The sequence below is a fragment of the Lacerta agilis genome, chromosome 12 (genome assembly GCF_009819535.1).
Source record: "Lacerta agilis isolate rLacAgi1 chromosome 12, rLacAgi1.pri, whole genome shotgun sequence".
NCBI lineage: Eukaryota > Metazoa > Chordata > Lepidosauria > Squamata > Lacertidae > Lacerta > Lacerta agilis.
The window spans coordinates 31,221,112-31,244,481 of NC_046323.1; the positions used below are offsets into that span (position 1 = coordinate 31,221,112).

At 40.3% G+C, this 23,370-nt stretch overlaps 1 protein-coding gene across 1 annotated transcript in view; it reads right to left on the reverse strand.

The window, feature by feature from the left end:
• ANKIB1 (ankyrin repeat and IBR domain containing 1) overlaps positions 1-23,370 on the reverse strand; it is a 52,271-nt gene that overhangs the window by 24,955 nt on the left and 3,946 nt on the right. The window contains 5 exon segments of the mRNA XM_033165578.1: positions 2,261-2,469; positions 4,201-4,318; positions 5,929-6,111; positions 9,781-10,081; positions 12,378-12,642. Coding sequence (XP_033021469.1) covers positions 2,261-2,469; positions 4,201-4,318; positions 5,929-6,111; positions 9,781-10,081; positions 12,378-12,565 — 999 coding nt within the window. The 5' untranslated portion in view covers positions 12,566-12,642.

A 23,370-nucleotide genomic window follows, 5' to 3' on the forward strand; every position in this document is an offset into this window, starting at 1 on the left:
AGCAACGCTATATGAATCATTCTTTTACAAGTCAGCTCACGCGAGCAATATTAGACACACCTTTTATTTATAGGAACGTTTATAGGCTGCCCATTTGTGGCCCTGTAAAATATATATAAATAGCATCAGCTGGAGAAGCTGATAATTACTGGAAACATAGTAGGTGTGGAGCGATAATTTAAGTCTTTCCTGCCGCTGCTGTACTGAGGAAAATCCCTATTGGGCGGGAAGCGGGGGTTGGTTCCTTCATTGACATCAATGGGTAATTTCCTCCAAAGCATACACCAGCTTCAGAGGGATTTCCCCCTCAGGTCCACATCAGGGGAGAAACGGTTAAATTATCCCTGCATGCCTGCTTTGTTCCCAGGAATTATCACCTCTCACCAGCTGCTGCTATTTGCATTTTTTAAAACCTGTACATAAAATAAAAGGACAAATATAATATTGCATTTAGTTTGGCCCTCAGTTCAACACAAAGGATAACATTTGCCAACAACTTTTCCTAACTTTTCCTCCCATTTCAGTAGGGGTGGTACAAAACCTTCACTGTACATTAATATTAGTGATACAGAACATATATGCTATAATACACACATACAATAAAATCCTTGTGGTGCCTCATTTAAATAATTAGGTTAAAATCAGATAAATGGCAATCTATGACAGCAAAGTAAATATTGAAACAACCTAGTCTACTCTTTTCTTTCTCCCCCCTCCCCCAAGCTACAGTTACTGCTGTAGAATCTTTTAAAAAAGAGACTGTTTTATAAAAGAGCTTTTCCAATAATTATAAAAAACCTTTAGTATATTAAAGCTGTGTTGATCTTATAGACTGGTGCAAACAAACCTACATAGTGAGGTTCCGTATAATCTATCAGGGTATTAGTAGGTTGACCTTTAAAATGTAGACAAAGAGAATGTTGTTTCCTAGGTTGGAGAAAATGACAGGAAGCAGGGCAGAGATTGTTTAAGTATGCTTAAGAAACAAAATATAACTGAAGTGAAAAATCTAGAAATTTCCACACACACACAGTTAGCAATTTCAATTTTCCAAGACCACTTTATATAATTTCATGCAATCTGAGCTACAGAATGCACAATAACTGAACAACTTCAATTTCTTACACAATCTGTCATATCTCAACCATCTTAGGTTCTACCAGAGATGGAACAAAATCCTTTACACTGTTGTTCACACAGATGTGGAGAGCACAAAGAGACAGTTAATCCAATGTCGATTGAAAATTGCTAAATGAAGATTTCCTATCTGGCACCTCTTTCTTTCCCTCTCTTGACATTACAGGCTGGGATCCAAGGCACAACAATACTGCTTCTGCATGCCTAATAGAGGTTTGAGGAGCTTCTATTTCTCAAACAGCACCCATCATGCAATATTGCTAACCATATTTGAAACTAATGCATTTTTTAAAAGTTTCTGATATGGCAAGGAGATCTGCAGTTCAAAGAAAAGATGTTAAAGAAAGACATATGTAAGCTCTTGGGAGTGCTTAACAGCTCTTTGGATCATAGCCATACTCTTATTGATGGCAATAATTGAGTACATTTTAAAATTGTTTTAAACTGAGTATGTTGAGTGATACACTATACATAGCAAAAGTAGTCTTCATAGGTTACCTTTGTGCATATGTTTACTCAAGTATTGGTCAATTGATTTTTTGCCTAGTATTATTATTATCTAATGGAAATCCATCCTTATGGGAAGGAGAAGGCTTTGCCTCTAGCATTAAGAACAGAGGGCCATAAAATCACTTGAAAAGGGACTGACTCCTTGGCCTGCCAAGCTGCTGTAATGGTCATCGGGAAACTAATGCTGCCACCAAAGGAGAAGTTGGGACTTAATGCAAAAAAGGCAAACTGTACATGGAGAAGGTTGATAGCAACCTAGCTGTGGACCTTCTACCACTAATAAGGAGTCAGCTTGCTTCACAGTGTGGGCACAATTCCCTTCAAACTACCTGAAAACACAAATCAGTAGGAAAAAACTTTTCCCCCTTGTAGACAAGAGTGGCAAAATACCAAATTTAAAAAAACATATTAAGGAAAATCAACATCTGATTCTTTTTTGGCAGTCCAGAAATGTTGCACGAGTGCAACTTTTAAACTTCCAACCAATTTCTTTATAACAATTATTCACACAAAATATATTCTTGTTCAAGAAGCAGTAAGTTATCAGTAGAATGAAACATTTTTGGGAAATGCACACACACACTCCCACACCAGTATGCATCACCCTTCATACCATAGTTGTCTCAATGTCCCCTGGCGAGAGGCTGATTTCATCTGGGGAGGTGATAGAAGAGCGAGTTGTCCGAGGAGTTCTTGGTGAAGGAAGCGTGTCCCAGGCATTATATCCACTTGGAGGTGGAGTTGGCATCTGAACACCTGAACGTTGGCAGCAGTTCTCAGGATTAGACATCCAAGCTTCAAGTAACTTCTCCCTGTCCCAGTCTTAAAATAAAACCAGAAAGTGTTAAAAAGGAACATGGAAATGATTTGGTGGTGATGTGTCTGCTTGTGATATATTTATGATTTAATAGGAATAGGAATAATTTATTATTGGCCAAGTACATTTTCCAACATACTTGGAATTTGTGTCGGCTACATTGCAATGTAAACATACAGACACTGTTCCTCCCACAATACAAAGAAGCAAAGAAATCCCACCCATAATTTACCTCCCCTTCAGCTATACAACTACGAACTTAACAATTTAATGGCACAAGGGAAAAAACTATTCTTGTGCCTGGCCAATTTTGTATATGAAATCCTGTAGCAACGTCCAGATGGAAGTAAATCAAGCAGATGATGACCAGGATGTAAAGGATCTGCTACAGCAGTGTTTTTCAACCTTTTTTGGGCAAAGGCACACTTGTTTCATGAAAAAAATCACGAGGCACACCACCATTAGAAAATGTTTAAAAATTTAACTCTGTGCCTATATTAACTATATATAAAGTAATTTTCCCACGGCACACCAGGCAACATCTTGCGGCACACTAGTGTGCCGCGGAACAGTGGTTGAAAACACTGTGCTACAGGAGAGTGGAGAAAAGTTACTTTGTGACAATGTCTTTGTAATCAAGCATCAAGGAAAATGCGACATTCTGGAGGAAGAAGGAAATTGCAACATTCTGGAAGAAAAGAACCTGGACTGGGAAAATGTTGGGGGGGGGGTCTGGTGGGAGATGGGAATGGGAAGGGGGAGGATGGTGAGGAGGGGGGTGGGGTAATGGGAATTAAGAGGTATATTACAAATGCTGACCACGGTACTCCGATATCAGAGGGGAAAACGGATTTTGAGAATGGAAGAAATACTTAGGTTTATGGTAAAATGTGTTGATTTTTATATTCTTGAAGTTGGAATCAGAAGGAACAATGGCAACAGCTTTACTAAGTTAAATGAAGAAAGGATATAAGAAGTTAAGATTTGGAATATATTTTATTTGATAAGAACAAGTTGTATGATATGTTGGTTATAACTGTAAGACTAAGATTAGATGCAAGAAGTAAGATTTTACAATGTTACAAAGTTACTAAAGAAGATTAGAAATGAACGCATAAGAGAGGACGTGAGGAAGTCCCAGGCCTAGGATTTTAAAGAAGAAAAGGATTGTTAAATAATTGTGTTTTTTGTTCGTGTGTTTTTGTGTAGTGTGTGTATTGTGTGTTTTTGTATTTTGTTTAATTTGATTTTGAAAAACCCAATAAATTCTTATTTAAAAAAGGTAAAGGATCTGCTACAATTCTCTCTGCTCTCTTCCTAACTCGGGTAGCATAAATTGTCTCTATTGAAGGCATCAATCTCACATGCTGTCTCCCTGTGCGCCAGGAACAGGCAGGGCAGGACTCAGGCGATGGGCTTTTATTTTGTAGTGCCTCTCGCTTGCTGTCTCCCTGCGTGTCAGGAACAGGTAGGAGTGGCTGAGGAGGCAAAGGGGACGATGGTGGCACTATGGCTTATTTTCGGGGTACAGCTTATTTTTCGCAACTGTGAAAATAACCTGCTATGGCTTACTTTATGACTACGTCTTTAAAAAGGGGAAACACGGTATCCGTTTGCATTTATAGCACACTATTCTTTTTATTATGAAAGCACATATTTACATATAGGAAATGTTAATACATTTGGTCAAGATTTGTTATTAAAATTGGCTGAATGTTATATAGTTTCCTGATTACCATGGGCTCGCAGCAGAGCTTCTGCAGTAAACAATGGAGCCTGAAGCATGTCAGCAGATTCTACTATCAGCATATCTTTCAGCCTTCGCAGGTCCTGAGGTCTTAGTCCTTCATACGGCTGTGAAAGGAAACGGAAAAGCAAAGTAGAAGTAAGTCTTTAATTTAGAAAGTGGCACCTTTCCTATGACAGTGGTGGGCCCCTGGTTGTTCTTGTAATATTCTAGAGTGTGTACTGGCTTCTTATAACTCTCGGGGCAATCTGAAGTGATGATTTTGACAAAACCCTAAATCACTTCAGCCCATGTATGTGTAAGGAAAGAGAACACTTTCCTTACACATTGTCTTAACAGTCAACCAAGAATTGCTTCACAGGATTGGATCAGAATGGCGGAGGGAAGATTCTGTCACATTAGCACCTGCATGGACTACATTTAATGCTAATCAGGTTCCTACTTAACTAGGGTATGTTTTAGTCTTTTATAAACTAAAAAAAAATTGCCCAAATTAGCTATGCAATTTAAATGAGAGAGAGAGAGATGCATAACTTTGTCACTGAAATAAATAGGATTTTACAGTGCTTCTATTGGGTTTAGTTACATCTTAAATTTAATAAAGGTAAAGGTAAAGGGACCCCTGACCATTAGGTCCAGTCGTGTCCAACTCCGGGGTTGCGGCGCTCATCTTGTGTTACTGGCCGAGGGAGCCGGCGTACAGCTTCTGGATCATGTGGCCAGCATGACAAAGCCGCTTCTGGCGAACCAGAGCAGCGCACTGAAACGCCGTTTACCTTCCCGCCAGAGCAGTACCTATTTATCTAACTGCACTCTGACGTGCTTTCGAACTGCTAGGTGGGCAGGAGCAGGGACCGAGCAACGGGAGCTCACCCCGTCACGGGGATTCGAACCGCCGACCTTCTGATCAGCAAGCCCTAGGCTCTGTGGTTTAACCCACAGGTCTGTTTTTAAAAGTTATCCTCCCTGGATTTTCCTTGGGACAGAATGGAACTGAGTTTTGGATTTGTGTGCTCTTTTCTAATCATTATGTGATAAAGTAAACAACTGAACAGTTGACCGTGCAGTTATTTGGATGCAAGACCTCCTCCAACTGTGAAAAATCAAATAATCTTCGAACTTCAAATACTGCAGGATCTCATGTTCAGCCATTCCTTTTTGTCATGATGAAGGAAGCAGGATGGAGGAAGCTATCAGTTCAATCTCCAGTAAGTCAAAAGCAGAATGGAGTTGGAAGGGAAAGGCAGTACATAGTGAAAACAAAAAGGTTTCCCAAACCCTTATACTAGGAACCCAGCCTGTCCAGAAAGCCATTACAGATGTCAGAAAGTACTGTCTGACCTGCTCCAACCTACTAGTATAAAGAGGCTTCTTTGCTGATATGATTGATTTGCATGAAGTTTCCTAAACTGCAAAGAACTGGGTTGTGGCACACATACTCAATTCGTTCCGGAGGTCCGTTCTTAACCTGAAACTGTTCTTAACCTGAAGCACCACTTTAGCTAATGGGGCCTCCCGCTGCTGCTGCGCCACCAGAGCACGATTTCTGTTCTTATCCTGAAGCAAAGTTCTTAACCTGAAGCGTTATTTCTGGGTTAGCGGAGTCTGTAACCTGAAGCGTATGTAACCCGAGGTACCACTGTACTTTGATATATTAGTCCTTTTCCTAAGTATGCACATCTCCAGTCAGAGCAACCAATTACTAATTTTATTTTACCTCTCTTTTGTCCAAAGCAGCATATTCTGCTTCAATGCTTTCAGCTTCAGGATCTCGTGAGAATACCATCTGGGATTCTAGATTGAGTGCCAATTCTTTATGGTGTTGCTTCTCTGCACAGTCACATGGAGTATCTTTATTTTCATTTTCAGCAAACAAGTCTCCACCATGTTTTACCAGAAGCTGCAAGTTAATGCAAACCATTTTAAGAGCTAATATTAATACAGTTCTTTGGAAATTCTTTTTCAGTCAAAATTTGTCACCAACAATTTATGCAGAATGGCAGGATGCTGAACAAAGAGAACTAAACTAGACATGTGAAACCCAGGGAAGATTATAGGTTGCATCCAATAAAGTACTACTCAGAGTAGATCCACTGAAATAACTGAAACTAGGTTTGGTATGTCCATTAATTTCAATGGGTCTACTCAGAGTATAACATTGGCTAAGTTCCTTTCAGTAGAAATATAGACAACCCTCAGAATAAAAGAGGGTACGTAGTGAGATTATCCTTTAGCAAACACTTAAAGTTTAGAAATATTTGAAAAGATCAACAAGTAATACTAAAAATTCCACAATATAAATAGGTTAATGTTCCACCATTAGACATGTTTTTACTCATTCACAAAGACAAGCATATTGAAGCAACAACTGATTGCTGATACACACACACAAAAAAACCCTTTTGAATGGCAACTCTGCTCATGGCATCAGAGTTTAGAATTAGATCCCTGAGCCTACAAGATTTCATGCACATTATTTTTTCTGTAATTTTCAGACATGGGGCATCTGCGTGTATTTTCCTGTCTTAAGACAAAAATGGCAATCTCCACAAATTCTGTTCCTATCACACACATGAACATTAGTCCCTTTCCTGCTCTTTTCAAGCTGTTCACTTTGGGGAGGGAACCACTGAGAATATTCTTTTTCTAGATGAAAAGCAAGAGCACTGATATAAAGAAATCAACCCAGCTTGAGAATGTTGGCCAAACAATAGTAAAATGCAGGTCTGCTTTGAAAGGGCTGATCTGAATGCAATAGAAAGAAATTATGCATACAAAGAACTGTTTATCAATATGCTAATTCTAGAAGATTTCAAAAAATGTCTCATTTTTCACTTGACAATCAAACCTTCATGATTTTGAAAACATGCATTTATACTTCCCCTTCCTCTCCAATAAAAACAGGCACATTACAATTAGTGGAGAAACAGCCAAGAGCTATTCAAGGATTAGAACACAGTAACATGTTGTCAATACTCATAGACTTTTCTCAGATAGTCTGGTAGATATGTTCACCATGCCCCAGTTTCTTACACTCCTCAAGTCAAGTGCAGAGTTTTGTAGTGGATAAGTAATACAATTCCTTTCCACCCAAAACACAGAAAATATCTAATGTGAATTAGTGGGCTGGTTCACACATAATGCTAAACCATATTTGTATTATGTGCATGAGCTTGAATGATGCCTTGTGCCTGAGTACTCTCTTGTCTTCCCACATAGTTAGGAGGACGAAATCAGGATTCATATCTGCATTCCCAGATTTTTGTCTTGTCACTATATACAAAGGAGAAATTTTGCTTTAAAATGAATTATAGTGTGTTAAGCAAGTCACCTTCACAACCCATGGTTTGAAGTTGGCTTGTCTGCAATTAGCGATAATATTTTAAACCACTAGTCAAGTTTCAGAAAGTGAAACTGAATTATGGGTTGTTATTTGTTATTCCTCCTAGCCATATGGGAGGAGAGGGGACCTATTAGAGACAGAGGTTCATGTACACATATATAAAACATAAAACCTTAAAAGCCCTATACATGGCTGCCTTCAGATGTCTCCTAAATATATATAATTACTCATCTCATTGACATCTGATGGGAGGGCATTCCACAGGGCAGGTGCCACTACTGATAAGGTACTCTGCCTGGTTCCCTGTAGCTTTACTTCCCGCAGTGTGGGAACTACCAGAAGACCCTCGGTGCTGGATCTCAGCTGTACCCTAGTTTAGCATTATAGGCAAACTAGGCCAGCCACTCCAGATGAATGAATTCAGATTCTGATTGCATGGAGGCTTGGCTCATGCAATTCTCTTTTTTCATATTTTATTTTCAATTTTCAATAATTTAACAATTTAACATCCAAATTACTTACTTATTCTAGACTCCCCACCCCCACCCCACCCCTGGTTTCCAATTTCTCCCCTTTATTACCTTACACATCTCTAGTTTTCCATTCAGTTACAAGTCCGTTGATAACCCTGGCTCATGCAATTCTCCACCATGTGATGAGGCATTTGCATAGAACACCTTGCTTTCAGAAGATACTATCTGCTGCTCCTCAACCATATGAATTTATGGTGAATTTATGAAACAGCAGTTACAGGTAGGTAGCCGTGTTGGTCTGCCATAGTCAAAACAAAATAAAAAATAAAAAAAATTCCTTCCAGTAGCACCTTAGAGACCAACTAAGGTTGTTCTTGGTATGAGCTTTCGTGTGCAGGTGTGCATGCACACGAAAGCTCATACCAAGAACAAACTTAGTTGGTCTCTAAGGTGCTACTGGAAGGAATTTTTTATTTTTTTATTTTGTTTTGATTATGAAAGAGCAAACTTCTTTTTAAATAGGGATTAGTACAAAGTGTCATTTTATTTTAAATGTTTATACATATATTCTTAAAACAGTTTTAAATGGTTTTATAAGTGCTAGAGGCTTATATGGTGAATGTTGTAAATAGGTATTAAGTTGATATGAACTAGTATTTCAAAGCCTGTGTTAAACTAATTTAACAGCCTGTTTCCATGATGGTAATTCTGGCAAAAGATCAGGCAGATGGTCCCTCAAACTGAGCATACACTACAACTTCTAGTACAACAGCTTCTGACAGCAATTGCTCCTTTCCCAGCACTGCGAGGGAAGAGCCCCTACAAGTCCTTTTGTGACAATACAAAGGTCTTTCTGATCTATCACTGACTAGCACAACATTGTGTCTGGCTTTCCTGCAAATAAACACTAGCAAGAAAGTAAGGAAGAGTTTACATCAACAGTGGCAGCTGTTTGTGTCACAGTACCTATGCAAGTGTATAGAACTTGACTGGTCACACTGCAAGATTCCACTGACAAATTAAGGCAAGCCTGAAAAAAACAGATGAAGTGGGTGGTGGCACCTGGAAGGAATGTAACTTGAGCAATTCTTTAAGCAGCTGTACTGCAAATAGCTCTGGTGAATATACCATGCTGAACCTTCTTCAATACACAAATGGACTACTGCATTTTCAAGCAGCGAATGCTAGTTATGTTTGAAGTTCAAGGGGCTCATGGTGATAACTTTCTGGTCAGCAACAGGACAATAAGGTCAAATATGAAAAAAAATGTTATTCCCTTTAATAAAATATTTGCAAACTGCTGCTATGGAAGACTAAGCATTTTTTGGTGTGCAACACTGTATTAAGAACAGCAAATTAACTAGACTATACAATAAATTTCAAATATACTATAGTTTGTCTCATTGGGAATTTAACAGTTTGCACTTAAACACAACATTCAAAAGCAATTCTCCCCAAAGCAAGTGATAAAAATAGCAGAAGAAATAGGAGGTGTTTTTTTTTTTAGCATAATAACTGGGATTGGTACATGCACAAGATCTGGTCAGTGCATGAATGAAACACCATCAGGGAATACAATGTACACTGCCTTACGTTTCACCATGGAAGAAAGCAAGGATATAAATATAATAAATTTATTTTGCCATTTATATATTTTTAGATCCAATATTAAATGCCCTTAAAGTAGAGCTTCAGTTTTTGAAACAAGTGTATGCTCTGTCAGTACTTTGATTACTATTTATATGAATTTTACCTCTACACAGGTCTTCATTCCTGAGGCAGCAGCATAGTGCAAAGGTGTATTTCTTTTATTATCAACGGCATCAATGGCTGCTCTTTCATATTCTCCTTGGTCAAGTTTTGCTCCTTTCCATTTCAGGATCATCTGCAGACAATCTGCTCTTCTGAAATCATCTTCAAAGGGCCGTGTCAATCGAGGCTGAAGAGCTCCGTCTGATATCATAATCTGAGGCCCCATGCAAAGCAAGTGCATAGAGGTCTCATTGTGCACATTTCGTTTATTTGGATTGCCATCTCTTACAAAGAGAAAAGTTCTATACAGAGAAAGTAAAGAAGTAAAACAGTAAATAAGCAGCACATTTTTATAATGACATGGGAAATAAAGATACAGTAAAGATTAAGGAAAATCATATATAAGCTGGAAATCTCCTAGGAAGCTTAGTTTGGTCAGAATCGAATATACACTTCCAGAGTTAACGCTAAATAATTACTTCTGGTAACTGAACTACCATAGCTGCTAGAGGGCCATGGAAATTTGTGTCCTGGGCTTTTTAGACTCATGTGCCCATGTACTATCTGAAACCAAAGGGGCAGATTGATTCCCAGATGTGATTTTTTTTTCAGCTCTCCTGTCCCACTAAAAGTATTTATCATACTAATACATCTATAAATACCGAATTGACCTGAATATAAGCCGCACCTTTAAAATTCAAAGGGGAAAAAAAAAAAGACAATACCTGATTATAAGCCACTCGGTTAAAATTCCGCAGGCACTCACACTTGTTCTGTTTTACCATCTGTTTCAGCAGCGATATCGTAAAAGCCCATTTTTGTAAGGTCGTGAATTTAACCTGCACTTTAATTTTTCACGGTCGGAATTTGGAAAAAAGGTGTGGCTTATATTCCGGCCAATAAGGTACTTCTTATACATTTATCAGGGATGCAGGTAGCGCTGTGGTCTAAACCACTGAGCCTTGCTCCCGTTGCTTGGTCCCAGCTCCTGCCAACCTAGCAGTTCGAAAGCACGTCAAAGTGCAAGTAGATAAATAGGTACCGCTCCAGTGGGAAGGTAAACGGCATTTCCGTGCGCTGCTCTGGTTCGCCAGAAGCGGCTTTGTCATGCTGGCCACATGACCCGGAAGCTGTCTGTGAACAAATGCCAGCTCCCTGGGCCAGTAAAGCAAGATGAGCGCCGAAACCCGAGTCGTCCAAGACTGGACTTAACGGTTACCATTACCTTTTAATACATTTATCATACTTCTAATACAAATGCAAAAGAGAGGCATCTTCTCATCTGCAAACCTTTAAATGAATGGGCTATTCTGTAGCCGGAAGACTTTCCTTGTGTCCATACATCCTATGGATGAAGCCTGGCAGAAATCCTACTCAATGTTGTTGGCGTTATTATATTAGATTGTCTCATACTGTCATTTTAAAATGCAGCCCTGTAATGACTATTTGATAATATACTGCATAATCTAATATTGCTTTATGACTCACTGAATCAGGATGATGTGTATCTTTGTTTTAAACTGCTCTGTACCAGTGTTTATAAATACAGGAAGCTGTTTTTTTTAAGATACTCCTGATAATATTAATAGCCTGTAGCTTCCTGGTAGCCACAAATAGAATTTATGTGTAATAAAAAATGTTAAACCATACTAGCTCACACTATAAGGCATACACTGAAGAATTTCTATTACTTAATAACCAGTCTGGTTTAATTAGATCTTGTTTGTTCCAGAAGCATCTTCCACAGGGAAGATCAACTGCAATTCCAGAAACAGAGGATTCCTGCTTTAAAAAACTACCTTTCCTCTCTTTTCCAAATTTGGCAGAGCAGATACATTGCAGCTCTTGAAGTGCTGCCTTCCACCACTTAAAGAATAAAGCTTCATCCCTTTCTCAAAATTGCAAGCAGATAGAGCAAGCACCATATCCCTGCATTCTTTATTTTACAAACACTTGCACAATACTGTATTGCACAATGCTGCTGTTGATGCTCCTGTGAGTGCTTGGGAAGACCGCTCCCTCCTCCGGCCAACTCCATCGGGCCTAGAAGGCGGGGCCTACACTCACCACCACAGCTTAAGAGGCGCCGAGAAGGGCATCCTCGGCTCTTGCTCTGTAATGTACTAGTGTTTGTATATTTTTACATTGCAATGTAGCCAAATCAAATTCCAAGTATGTTGGAAAATGTACTTGGCCAATAAAATTATTCCTATTCCTATTATTTTACAAACACTTGCACAATACAGTATTCTTGTACTAATTCCTACTTTTCCATAGAAAAGAAAGAAGCAGGGTTATGTTCATTTCAACATTGCCCTACATAGAGCAACTCCTATGCCGAAAGTAAATACCACCAAGGTCTTCAGCAACCTTTTAGGGCTATGAGGATAAGAAATCGAACATGCATGCCTCATCTTAGAACTATTCTGGAGCATACGTGCACATTGGTACTGGAGCAAGTGTAAAGAGGTTATCTGTGGCAAAATATTGAACTTGTACATAAAAAGGGAGTACTACATTAGATTATGACGATATTAAAGCACATGATATGTCATTTAGCACATCTAGAAACACTATGAACAAAGCAACAGTACTCACCCCAATATTCGGTTCATCCCATGCCTGGCAGCATAATGTAATGGAGTGTTATGCTGGTAGGGTTCTCCATAAGAAATATTAGGGTCCAGAGATTCTTTTAGTTGAGGGTTGCTCTCATATATTTGGCAGGCCAAATTTTCATCTCCATTTATAAGTGCTTTGCGGAATTTAGTAGTTGTATTTCCCATGCTGTTATTAGTGGGGTGGTGCTTCTTCTGCCCCCCTTCAAACACTTGGTGTGGAAGTCAGCAACATCTTTTAAATTCTGAAACAAGCAAATAGCATTGTTGAAGAAGCTATACTAGGAATTTGCCTAAAATTAATCTAAGAAGCATTTTAACTGTCCTGATTAGAAAACACTAAGATTACTTCAACTATCTAGTTCTACATAGTTTTAACTTGTGCTCTGTAAAACCATTAACATCTTTACATAAACTTGGTAAAACATTTCCAGATACAGTATACACTTTGGACCCAAATCAGTGGAAATAGCATAATAACATTTCCTTCAACCTCATCTTGCAATGGTACAAGACAAATCTCAAACAAACTTTTGTTAGTAAAAAAAAAACTCTAGTAAAGAATTAGGATTTGAAGAAACCCTGGGGGTAGGAAAATTATTTAAACTCCATTATACATTAAGGTAAATCATGTGCATCTGATCTACAAATTTCCTTAATCCAATCACGGGAATTTCCCAGTAACTTTTATATCATACTTGTGTGGAACAGCAGATAAAATATACCATGCTGATGCACTCAGCTCAAGTCTTTACTGGGAATTTTCTTGAACAACTATTCTCCGTGTTAAATAGGAGCTTTCAAGGACCCGAAATATTCTTCAAAAGTAATAGTTTTGTGCCATTTTGCTCCTGTTCAATGAAGTACTTCAACATATCCCACCCCCTTTTAGAACAGGGTTCTTCTTACTGGCTTTGTGTTCAAGTCAGTCAGAGATATCAGGGCCAGTGTGACAATAAAACAGCACCAGATAGCCAATCAGCGAATGCTACACTGCTGACCCTACGTTCATTAATTTCAATGGGTTTACTCTGGGTAGGACAAGCATTGGATACAAGCCATAGTAAAGGCGCGTGAGAGTAATGGAGGCTAATATTCCCAGCATAGCCACCAGTGACAATCCACAGAGACATGGTGATGTTTATCAGACAAACGTCTGCTAGCGAAGACCTATAGTAGTTGCTAGCTCGGCTGTGTGAACAACCAGCTGTGGAGATGAACATGCCAGTTCAATACTCTACAGCGCTAACATGCTCAGACTGCTTGCCGATCGGAAGGTCGGCTGTTCGAATCCCCACGACGGGGTGAGCTCCCATTGCTCGGTCCCAGCTCCTGCCCACCTAGCAGTTCAAAAGCACGTCAAAGTGCAAGTAGATAAATAGGTACCGCTCCAGCGGGAAGGTAAACGGCGTTTCTATGCGCTGCTCTGGTTTCACCAGAGCTACTTAGTCATGCTGGCCACGTGACCGAGAAGCTGTACACCGGCTCCCTCGGCCAGTATAGCGAGATGAGCGCCACAACCCCATAGTCTAACAGCCAGGGGTCCCTTTAACTTTACCTTTTACCCAAACATTTGCTGATTCTATTAATGTATAAATTATTTAGATTCAGCTGTGTCACTTACCTATGAATTGTGCTAGAAGTGTTTCTTTAATTATTATTACAAGCCCAAATCATTAATATAAAAAATTAAAAAATCTGGAATTTTCAATATACTGTATAATGTTGTAGAAGCAATCTAAATATATTTGGTTCAAAGAACTAGTCTTAAAGCAGATTTCATGCAGAAGTAAATAAAGACACAGGAAGGAGAAGATATGTCTATGGAATGGAAGATGCAAACCAGGAACAGGTAGGTAGCCATGTTGGTCTGCTATAGTCAAAACAAAAAAAAATAAAAAAATTCCTTCCGGTAGCACCTTAGAGACCAACTAAGTTTGTTCTTTGTATGAGCTTTCGTGTGCACGCACACTTCTTCAGATACACTGAAATAGAAGTCACCAGACCCTTATACCATATATAGTGAGAGAGTGGGGAGGGGTATTACTCAGAAGGGTGGTGGGAATGGGTGATAGGCTGATAGGTGTGAAAAACCTGTTGACGACTGTTAATGACTGCAATTGTTTTTACAGGAAAAGGCAAGGGGTGAGATGGCTAAAGATAGCTTAGTCATGTATAATGAGATAAGAATCCAATGTCTTTCTTCAGACCAGGTCTCTCCATGGTTTTAAGTTTGGTAATTAGTTGCAATTCAGCAACTTCTCTTTCCAGTCTATTTCTGAAATTCCTTTGTAGTAAGACAGCTACTTTGAGATCTTGTATAGAATGTCCTAGGACAGGGGTGGCCAACTTCCAAGAGACTGGGATCTACTCACAGAGTTAAAAACTGGCAGTGATCTACCCCCTTTTGGGGGGTTCAGGTCACAATTGTTGAGCTTTTTTTTAGGAAGGAGGAAGGCCCATTTTCGGGGGTGAGGGGTTTCAGGTCAAATTTGTTGAGTTTTTTCAGGGATGAGGCAAAATGTTGAGGTTTTTTTTAGGGAAGCCACAGTTGTTCAGCTTCTTTGGGGGGAGCCAATGATCTACCAGTGATCTACCGCAGATGTCCAGTGATCTACCGGTAGATCACGATCTACCTGTTGGACATGCCTGTCCTAGGAGACTGAAGTGTTCTCCTACTGGTTTCTCTGTCTTGTGATTCCTGATATCAGATTTATGTCACTTATCCTTTGGCGTAGGGTTTGGCCTGTTTGTCCAATATAGAGAGCTGAAGGAAACCAGGAAGATTATCATAACATGCTGATTAGATTATGGAAAATAGGGGTAGTTAACCTATCACTCATAATAAATTTAGCAAAGGGAAGCAAAAGACAGGCACGAGTAAAGGAAGGAATAGCTGAAGGAGAAAAGAATGACATGGATACTAAGAATCCACATCTTTAAGGGCATGTTTATATAAGCGGTTCTAAAACGAGGGACAATGAGCTAGATCCGACCAATAGGCCAGATCCTGAGTATCCCCAACCTCAAATGCCATTTTGACAGGAGGACAGGCCACCCATGATGAATCATTTGCTTTTACCATGACATCAGATGAAGGGTTTTCTTTTGCCTGCATGCCTTTATTTAAAATAGTGTGAACAAAGGCCCATGATTTGCAGATGCCAACCAATCAGCAGCAGCAAACAACAAACTCTGCTTTCAGTGGGGATTGGCTCCACTGGGGAACTCTGATTGGGAGAATGTGTGCTTTTATTTAAAATCCATCTCTGGGTTATTTGTGGGGCATAGGAATTCGTTCATTTCCCCCCCAAAAAATATAGTCCGGCCCCCCACAAGGTTTGAGGGACAGTGGCCCTGTTGAAAAAGTTTGCTGACCCCTGATTTAGGCCCTGAGGAGGCTCAGTCCTATTTAGCTTTAGTAAGATTGTTTCTTTTGGTCATACCATGAGATACAATAGACATAGTAGCTAAAGTATCCTAGCTGCAAAGCTTCTGGACAAATTACTGCCTTCTTTTCAAAATCCAACCTTACTTTAAAACCCAAACATTCTAATACAGGTGTTAGTGAAGCTTTAGATCCTGGGATAAAGGAGCAATGCTGGTTCCCATTTCTCAGAAAGCCTGCCTTGTAACCTAGATGTGTCCCAAAGCTGAAACAAAACACAAAGGTTCCTGGGTAGGCAGAGAGCTAAAGCAAAGAGAAACATGCTAGTCTTTAATTTAACAAGGGCAGGGATTAATTTGGGAGGGTGTTACTAGGTAGTAAGTGTAAATTTAAGTCAAGCCAAATGATATAGTATTACTGAATGGCTATTTAGTCCAGCATCCTGCTTCCCTCACTGGACAACCTGATGCCTACAAGAAGCTCAGTCATCTCTTGCTTTTATTCTCTGCAACTGGTGTTCAGTGGCATGGTTCCACGGATCCTCTAAATCAGGGGTCATCAACCTTTTTCAGCCGTGGGCCGGTCCACCGTCCCTCAGACCATGTGGTGGACCGGACTATATTTTTGGTGGGGAAATGAACCAATTCCTATGCCCCACAAATAACTCAGAGGTGCATTTTAAATAAAAGCACACATTCTACTCATGTAAAAACACCAGGCAGGCCCCACAAATAACCCAGAGATGCATTTTAAATAAAAGGATACATTCTACTCATGTAAAAACACGCTGATTCCCGGACCGTCCACGGGCTGGATTGAGAAGGTGGTTGGGCCGCATCCAGCCTATGGGCCTTAGGTTGCCTACCCCTACTCTAAGTATCATGTAAGTGTCATGCCTAGTAGCCACTGATAGTCTTCTTCGCCCATGAATTTTTCTACTCTCCTTTAAAGCCATGTAAGTTGGAAGCTATGAGCATATCCTGTAGCAGTGTTTTCCATAATTTTAACTATGTACTATGCAAAAAAAAGTGTTCTCATTTGTCTTCCTTGTATTTTTCACCATTCAGCTCCAATGGATGACCCCAAGTTCTAGTGTCTTAACAATGGGAGAACAACTGAAATGAAGATCTGTTAGTACCACTGTGCTTGCTGTTCTTTGGTTCTGACAACTGTGCATATCTTAGCTATGAATACTATTTTTTCTCAATAAAAAAGCCTGGGAGAAGGACAGAAATCCATTTATACTTTCCATGAAGGATCAAAAGATATATCTAATTACAGCATGTGATTAGAAAAAAACCCTGGTTGTGTTATACTTTCCTAGAATTAGCACTATGATAATTCTATAAATGCTACTAGACTAATAGACATTATTGCTCTCCTAAAGACATTCATTTATATTCCTTTAACAATGAAGCAATTTAACCAGCACATGTCACAAAAAGACACTTCATTTCAAAACGTAAGTCAAATACAAATGAAAGACACCATTTCAAAATATTAAAGGAATTACAAAGTGAAGAACACCATTTTAAAAGAAAGCATTGCTATCTATCCAAAGTCCATGATTATTATAAACAATCTGAAGTCTTAAAGATATTGAAGAATTTGAGAGAAGGAGTCTAAGAACAGTCTATCTCAAAGCTGATTCTTATCCTTCCTTCTGAGGAGAAAAAGTCTCTAAGTATCTCATATTCCTACATAGCCCATATGAAAATCTCAACAACTATCAGGTATTTTTCCTTGCAGACCTTTTTCCTGACACAATAAACTTCTGGTTCTTTTACATGTAGATTATGTTGGCTAATTAGCTCCATGTCAAAGAGTTGCGGACAACTAAGTTTTACTCAGAGTAGACCCACTGAAATGCATGAACCTAAGTTCATTAACATCCATTAATTTCAATAGGTCCACTCTGAGCATGACTAAATGTAAGATACAACCCCAAATATAATCCTCACTCTATTTTACATTATGCCAATCAATAAGCCAATGTCAAACAATTATACTTTTAAGCCAAGAAGCGAACCAACCTTTTCCTTTCCATATAGCACCTTTGGTCATACTTTGCACCAATGATAGCTGGTGATCAGTTTTCCAGCTCAGACACAATAAATTTCATGATTTCCTAAAGCAACCTTGGCTGACACTTTACATCGTCCAGAGAGTTGGCTGGAATAGCAGATTTCAGGGACTTCACTAGATGATCCTTTGGTGTCCCTTCCAACTCTACAGTTCTATGATTCTCATGTGGCCTACCACATACCAAGCCATCATCCATTTGACTTCACTTTGCTGCATGGTAGGAAAAGCTTAACTTCTTATTTTATAGAGGTGATCGCTTGTGTAAGATAATTTCCTGTTCCTGTGAGAATTCCTTGCTATCTAGCTGTCAATCATGACCACCCAGATTAAGATTTGGATTGGATCACCCTGATTAAACAGCATAAAACATGGAATATGCGCATAAACATTTCCAGAGGAGACCAGCTGCAAAAACCCTAGGTGTGTAAGTCCTGGGTATATTAGGTTGTCTAAAGGGTAAAGGTAAAGGGACCCCTGACCATTAGGTCCAGTCGTGTCCGACTCTGGGGTTGCGGTGCTCATCTTGTGTTACTGGCCGAGGGAGCCGGCGTACAGCTTCTGGGTCATGTGGCCAGCATGACAAAGCCGCTTCTGGTGAACCAGAGCAGCGCACGGAAACGCCGTTTACCTTCCCGCCGGAGCGGTACCTATTAGGTTGTCTAGTATATGACTAAATCTGAGATGGGAACCCATAGCCCTCCTGATGCTACTGACCTCAACACCCAACAGCCTCAATGGCCAATGATCAGGAATGATGTAAGTGTTAGTTCAGCTACATCTAGACTGCCACAGGATCCCCAAAACGGACAAAATAGACCAATATTGTGGTTCAGTGTTTTGCTTTTGCCTTTTCATTGTGCATACACTCGTTTCTCTTTTCTTCCCATACTCCAATTAAATAGACTTAAGACTTGAATATATATATATACACACACACACACTAGTCTCCAGACACCCTCAAGAGCTGCCTGTTGCCTCCCCCCACATTGTTTAGCCCACCTGGGCTATAATACTTGGATTAAAGGGCATGGGAGATCAAGAGGGATGATGAGCTGAAGTTGCAAAGCCAGAGTCTTGGGAGTTCAGCTGGCAGCTCCAGCAACTCATACCAACATAACTCTATATAAACATCTCCCATACACATGTTCAGGACTAAAATAATGAACATTCCATATACCTGCATTTATCACACACATTACAAGATTTCAACTGAAATACATGAATATTGCATGATCAAAGGCAAATCACAACTGTTAGCATATAAATAGGATAATTAAAGTCAACTGATAATTAGAAAATACTTGTCTTCAAACAACAAAGATGACTTAGCTACTTTGTTAGGCCCAGGTGGTGGAGGAAAGATTTGAGCTACTAAGCAACCACAGTACACATTCCCCAGCAAGCAGTAACATCAAGTTGTGTCTCTGTTGCAGTTGCCAAGCAGTGTCACTGGGGAAGTTAAGAATAGTGGTGAAACCAAGCCACTGGCTGCAGTATTCTCCCTTCAGAAGACAGCGTTCTGAACAATATATCATAGATTGTCTCACATATAAGGAAGCATTTCCAAGTAACTCTAAAGAGGATTTATTTTAAATAATTGAAAACCTCCTTTGTACAGATACAACATTCCTAATTGCTAAACACCTGTTAAGCAACAGAGGGCAACTGGTGTTCCAGAGGTGGTGGCAGTAACGGCGGTGGCCTGCAAGGTCTCACAGCAGTGACCGAGTGACAGCAGCAGACTGTGAGGCATCGCAGCGGTAATAGGAGGTGGCAGCAGGAATGGCATTGGCCTGCAAGGCCTTGCAGTGGTGACAAGATTTGGCAGCAGAAGCGGTGGTGTCTTGCGAGTCCTTGTGACAGAGGCCTGCGGGACTCACGGCAGTGACAGGAGGAGACAGCAGTAGCAGCGTCCTGCAAGGCCTTGTGGTGGTGACGGGAAATGGCGGCAATAGTAGTGGCAGCCTGCAAGGCCTCGTGGTCACATTGGGGCTTGCAGTGGCTTGCTATGGTGGCAAGAAGTGGTGGTGGCCTGCAAGTCCTCTTGCCAGTAGTGGGAGGCAGAGGCTGTGGCAGCCTGCCTCAGCAAGGCCTTGCAGGCCACCACTACTGCCGCCACCACAAAAAGGCCTCGCAGGCTGCCGCTGCTTCTGCCATGATGAGGCTTCAGAGGCTGCTGATTATTGTGCCAATACTGCCAGGCTGCTGTTGCTTCTGCCTCCCCCTGCCGTTGTTGATTTGCTGCCACCTAGTAGGTCTGCTGGCAGTCCCAGATTTTTTGTATTCACTATGACTCATCACTGTACTTTGCTAGCCAATCCCAAAACCAAGTCTCATTTAGATGCATTTGGGCTTGCCTGCTGCTGAAAGCGACCATGAGTGATTGATATCATCATTTATTGGTTTTAGACCCTTAAGTAGTAGCAGTTGCCAGGACATTGTCCTGTTCGCCTCTATGTAATTCCTTCCTTATTTAAGAAATTGATATATCGCAATGTTTAGCTGGTGATGTATTGCAATATTAAAAACCAGTTATTGTCCAGCCCTATCAGGTACCCAGGTGCCTGGGATTTTCCAGACAAATATTCCAGATACCAAGGAGTAACAGAAGGTTCACAACAAGGATTTGTCCTGCCAGCAAATTTTGGAGGAAAGGAAGGGGGCACTTACTGTAGTGGGAACTGATGGTATTGGAGTGAGCTCATCCTGAATGAGTGGAAATGGATGCTTATGTTTATCTGTACAAGCCTCTTTAGTCAATGATTATACAACTAATGATGCTATTCAATGCTTTCATAGATATTACTGCCATTTGTTTCCTTCCCATTATAGAACTCAGATACCCAAGAAATGAAGATTTAATAGCACTTGTGGAATGGGGGTATTAAAAGCAAATTCTGAATATGTTCTTTCACTCATCTCACTTATTTGGCTCATCACTAGGCAGGAAGCCTAATCAAGTGCTGTAAGTGAGGCAGAAGGTTCCTTCTAAATGCAAAGCTCCAAACTACAGTATTGAGTTGCCAAATATATGGGAGATTGAATGTTGGAAACCAAATGGGAAGTAAAGACAGGAGTGTGGCTGAGTAGACCACTCTCAAAGAAAGCAGGGAAGCAACCTTGTTTCCTTCTTTGAGCAATTCCACAACCAGTCATTCACACACAGGAAAGTACTGTAGTAATTAGCATAGGAGACAAAGCAGGTAGGAGAGGCATATTCTTTACAGCCAAGTAAAATTGTATATTGACATAGATGCCAACCCCAAAATAGGGACAGAAAGACCAGAACATGCAAAGAGTTAAGACTACAAACTGCTGTTTCATTATTACACAAGAGATGCACAATCTAGGACAACTTAACTCCTCTGGGTCTACTTTCCTATTAAAAGTAAGATACCTTAAAAGATATCTATAGCAGAATGCCAAAGGAGTAAGATAGGATAAGATTATTGGTGATACAATGATTGCAGCATTCTTTTTATTGGATGATATCATCCAATACGTGTTTACACTTGCATGCACCCCTCTTATAAGCAGGCACTCCTTGCTCTACAACTTTCTACAGAAAGTTTCTGCTCTCTCCCTGATTAAATCACACAGTCCAATTACTTTTACTGACCACATGCTGTCCAAGTACAGACATCTCTGAAAATATCATGGTCCAAGAAGCAACATTATGCAAGTATACATATGCAGTAATCAAATGCATATGTCTATAGTTATGAGCTAGCCAACTGGATTCCTGAATTTTGCCAAAGCCAGAAATTCTAACTGAACATTTTCTTCTATGAGTATGTATGTGATGAGCTATCATAGTGTACATATATACCGTACCTCAAGCACCACATGTAGTTAGTGACTTCATTTCTGGTGGTGGTTCACTGTGAAAGCTTTGTGCTACAAATACAAACACATTGTATACAGTTTGCCACTTGGAAATTATGAAAGTACTGTAGTTTGCACCACTAAATGCATGCTGCATTTAGAAAGACTATACAGTACAGTGGTACCTCAGTTACGTTAACTTCGGGTAACATAATTTCGGGTTGCGAACGCGGCAAACGCAGAAGTGTATACTTCCAGGTTTCGTCATGCGCGCATGCGCAGAAGCACTCTATCACGCTGCATGTGCGCAGAGAAGCAGTGCCTCTGGATACGGACTTTTCAGGGTAAGTACAGACCCCCAGGGCAAATTAAGTTCGTATCTGGAGGGTCCACTGTATGTGTAGGCCTCCCAGTGTGTGCAAGAGAACTTGAGTGTGAACTTCTCCCTGCTCAGTCAAACCAATTGCTCAACCAGGTCACCTCTAAAGCAGCACAAAATAAGTTGGAACTATCTGCCTCATAAGCAGGTATGCTGAAGACAAAACATAGGGCAACTTTCTCATTTCCCATAAAAGCAAGGGAGCTTTCCCTTCCCAAAGGAAAGGTCCTCTGTATTTGTTGTGTCTTTCTTCAGAAGCACTTTTCCCTCAGGTTCTTTTTTAAAGAAACGAAAACTTTCCCCCCCTGATATGTGAATTTTACCCATGTCCCAGATGCAAAGATATTTTAAAAAGATAGGTAGCACAAGTATCCATGTATTAGGACTACCACTGCCAATTGCATTTGCTGCGGGGAGGAATCACAGCTCAGTGGTATAGCATCTGCCTTGCATACAGAAAGTCTCAGGTTCAATCTCTGGCATCTACAGGTAGGGTTGGGAGAGAATCCTGTCTGAAACCCTGGTGAGCTACTGCCAGTCACTGTAGCCAATACTGAGCTAGATGGATCAATGATCTGACTCAGTACAGTATGTGAAGGCAGTTTCCTAGGTTCTTTTTTCTTTGGCTTGGTATCCTGTTAAACATGTGAGAAGTACAATCTTCTCTTGGACCAGGTTTCTACCATTAGCACAGTTCTGTTTTCTGTTACTATCAAGTACTAGTTCTACAGACATGGGCTTGCTGATCAGAAGGTCAGCGGTTCGAATCCCCACGACGGGGTGAGCTCCCGTTGTTCGGTCCCAGCTCCTGCCCACCTAGCAGTTTGAAAGCACGTCAAAAGTGCAAGTAGATAAATAGGTACCCCTCCGGCAGGAAGGTAAACGGCGTTTCCGTGTCCTGCTCTGGTCCGCCAGAAGCAGCTTAGTCATGCTGGCCACATGACCCGGAAGCTGTCTGCGGAAAAACGCCGCCTCCCTCAGCCTATAGAGCGAGATGATCATTGCAATCCCAGTCGTCTGCAACTGGACCTAACGGTCAGGGGTACCTTTACCCTTACTAGTTCTACAACCAGCCAGTCTACAATACTGTACAGACTTATGCCAGTCTAATAATCACACCTTATTATATATATTTTACATGACCTGATAAGGTACTCAAATCATTTTTCAATTGAGTGATATTAGGCAGCTTCTAGAAACAAAAACAACCCTCAATACACTAAGCACTACACAGAACAAATAGCAATTCTATAAAGAAATTTATCTTCAGTATTAATGAAGGCTTAATTTATACTA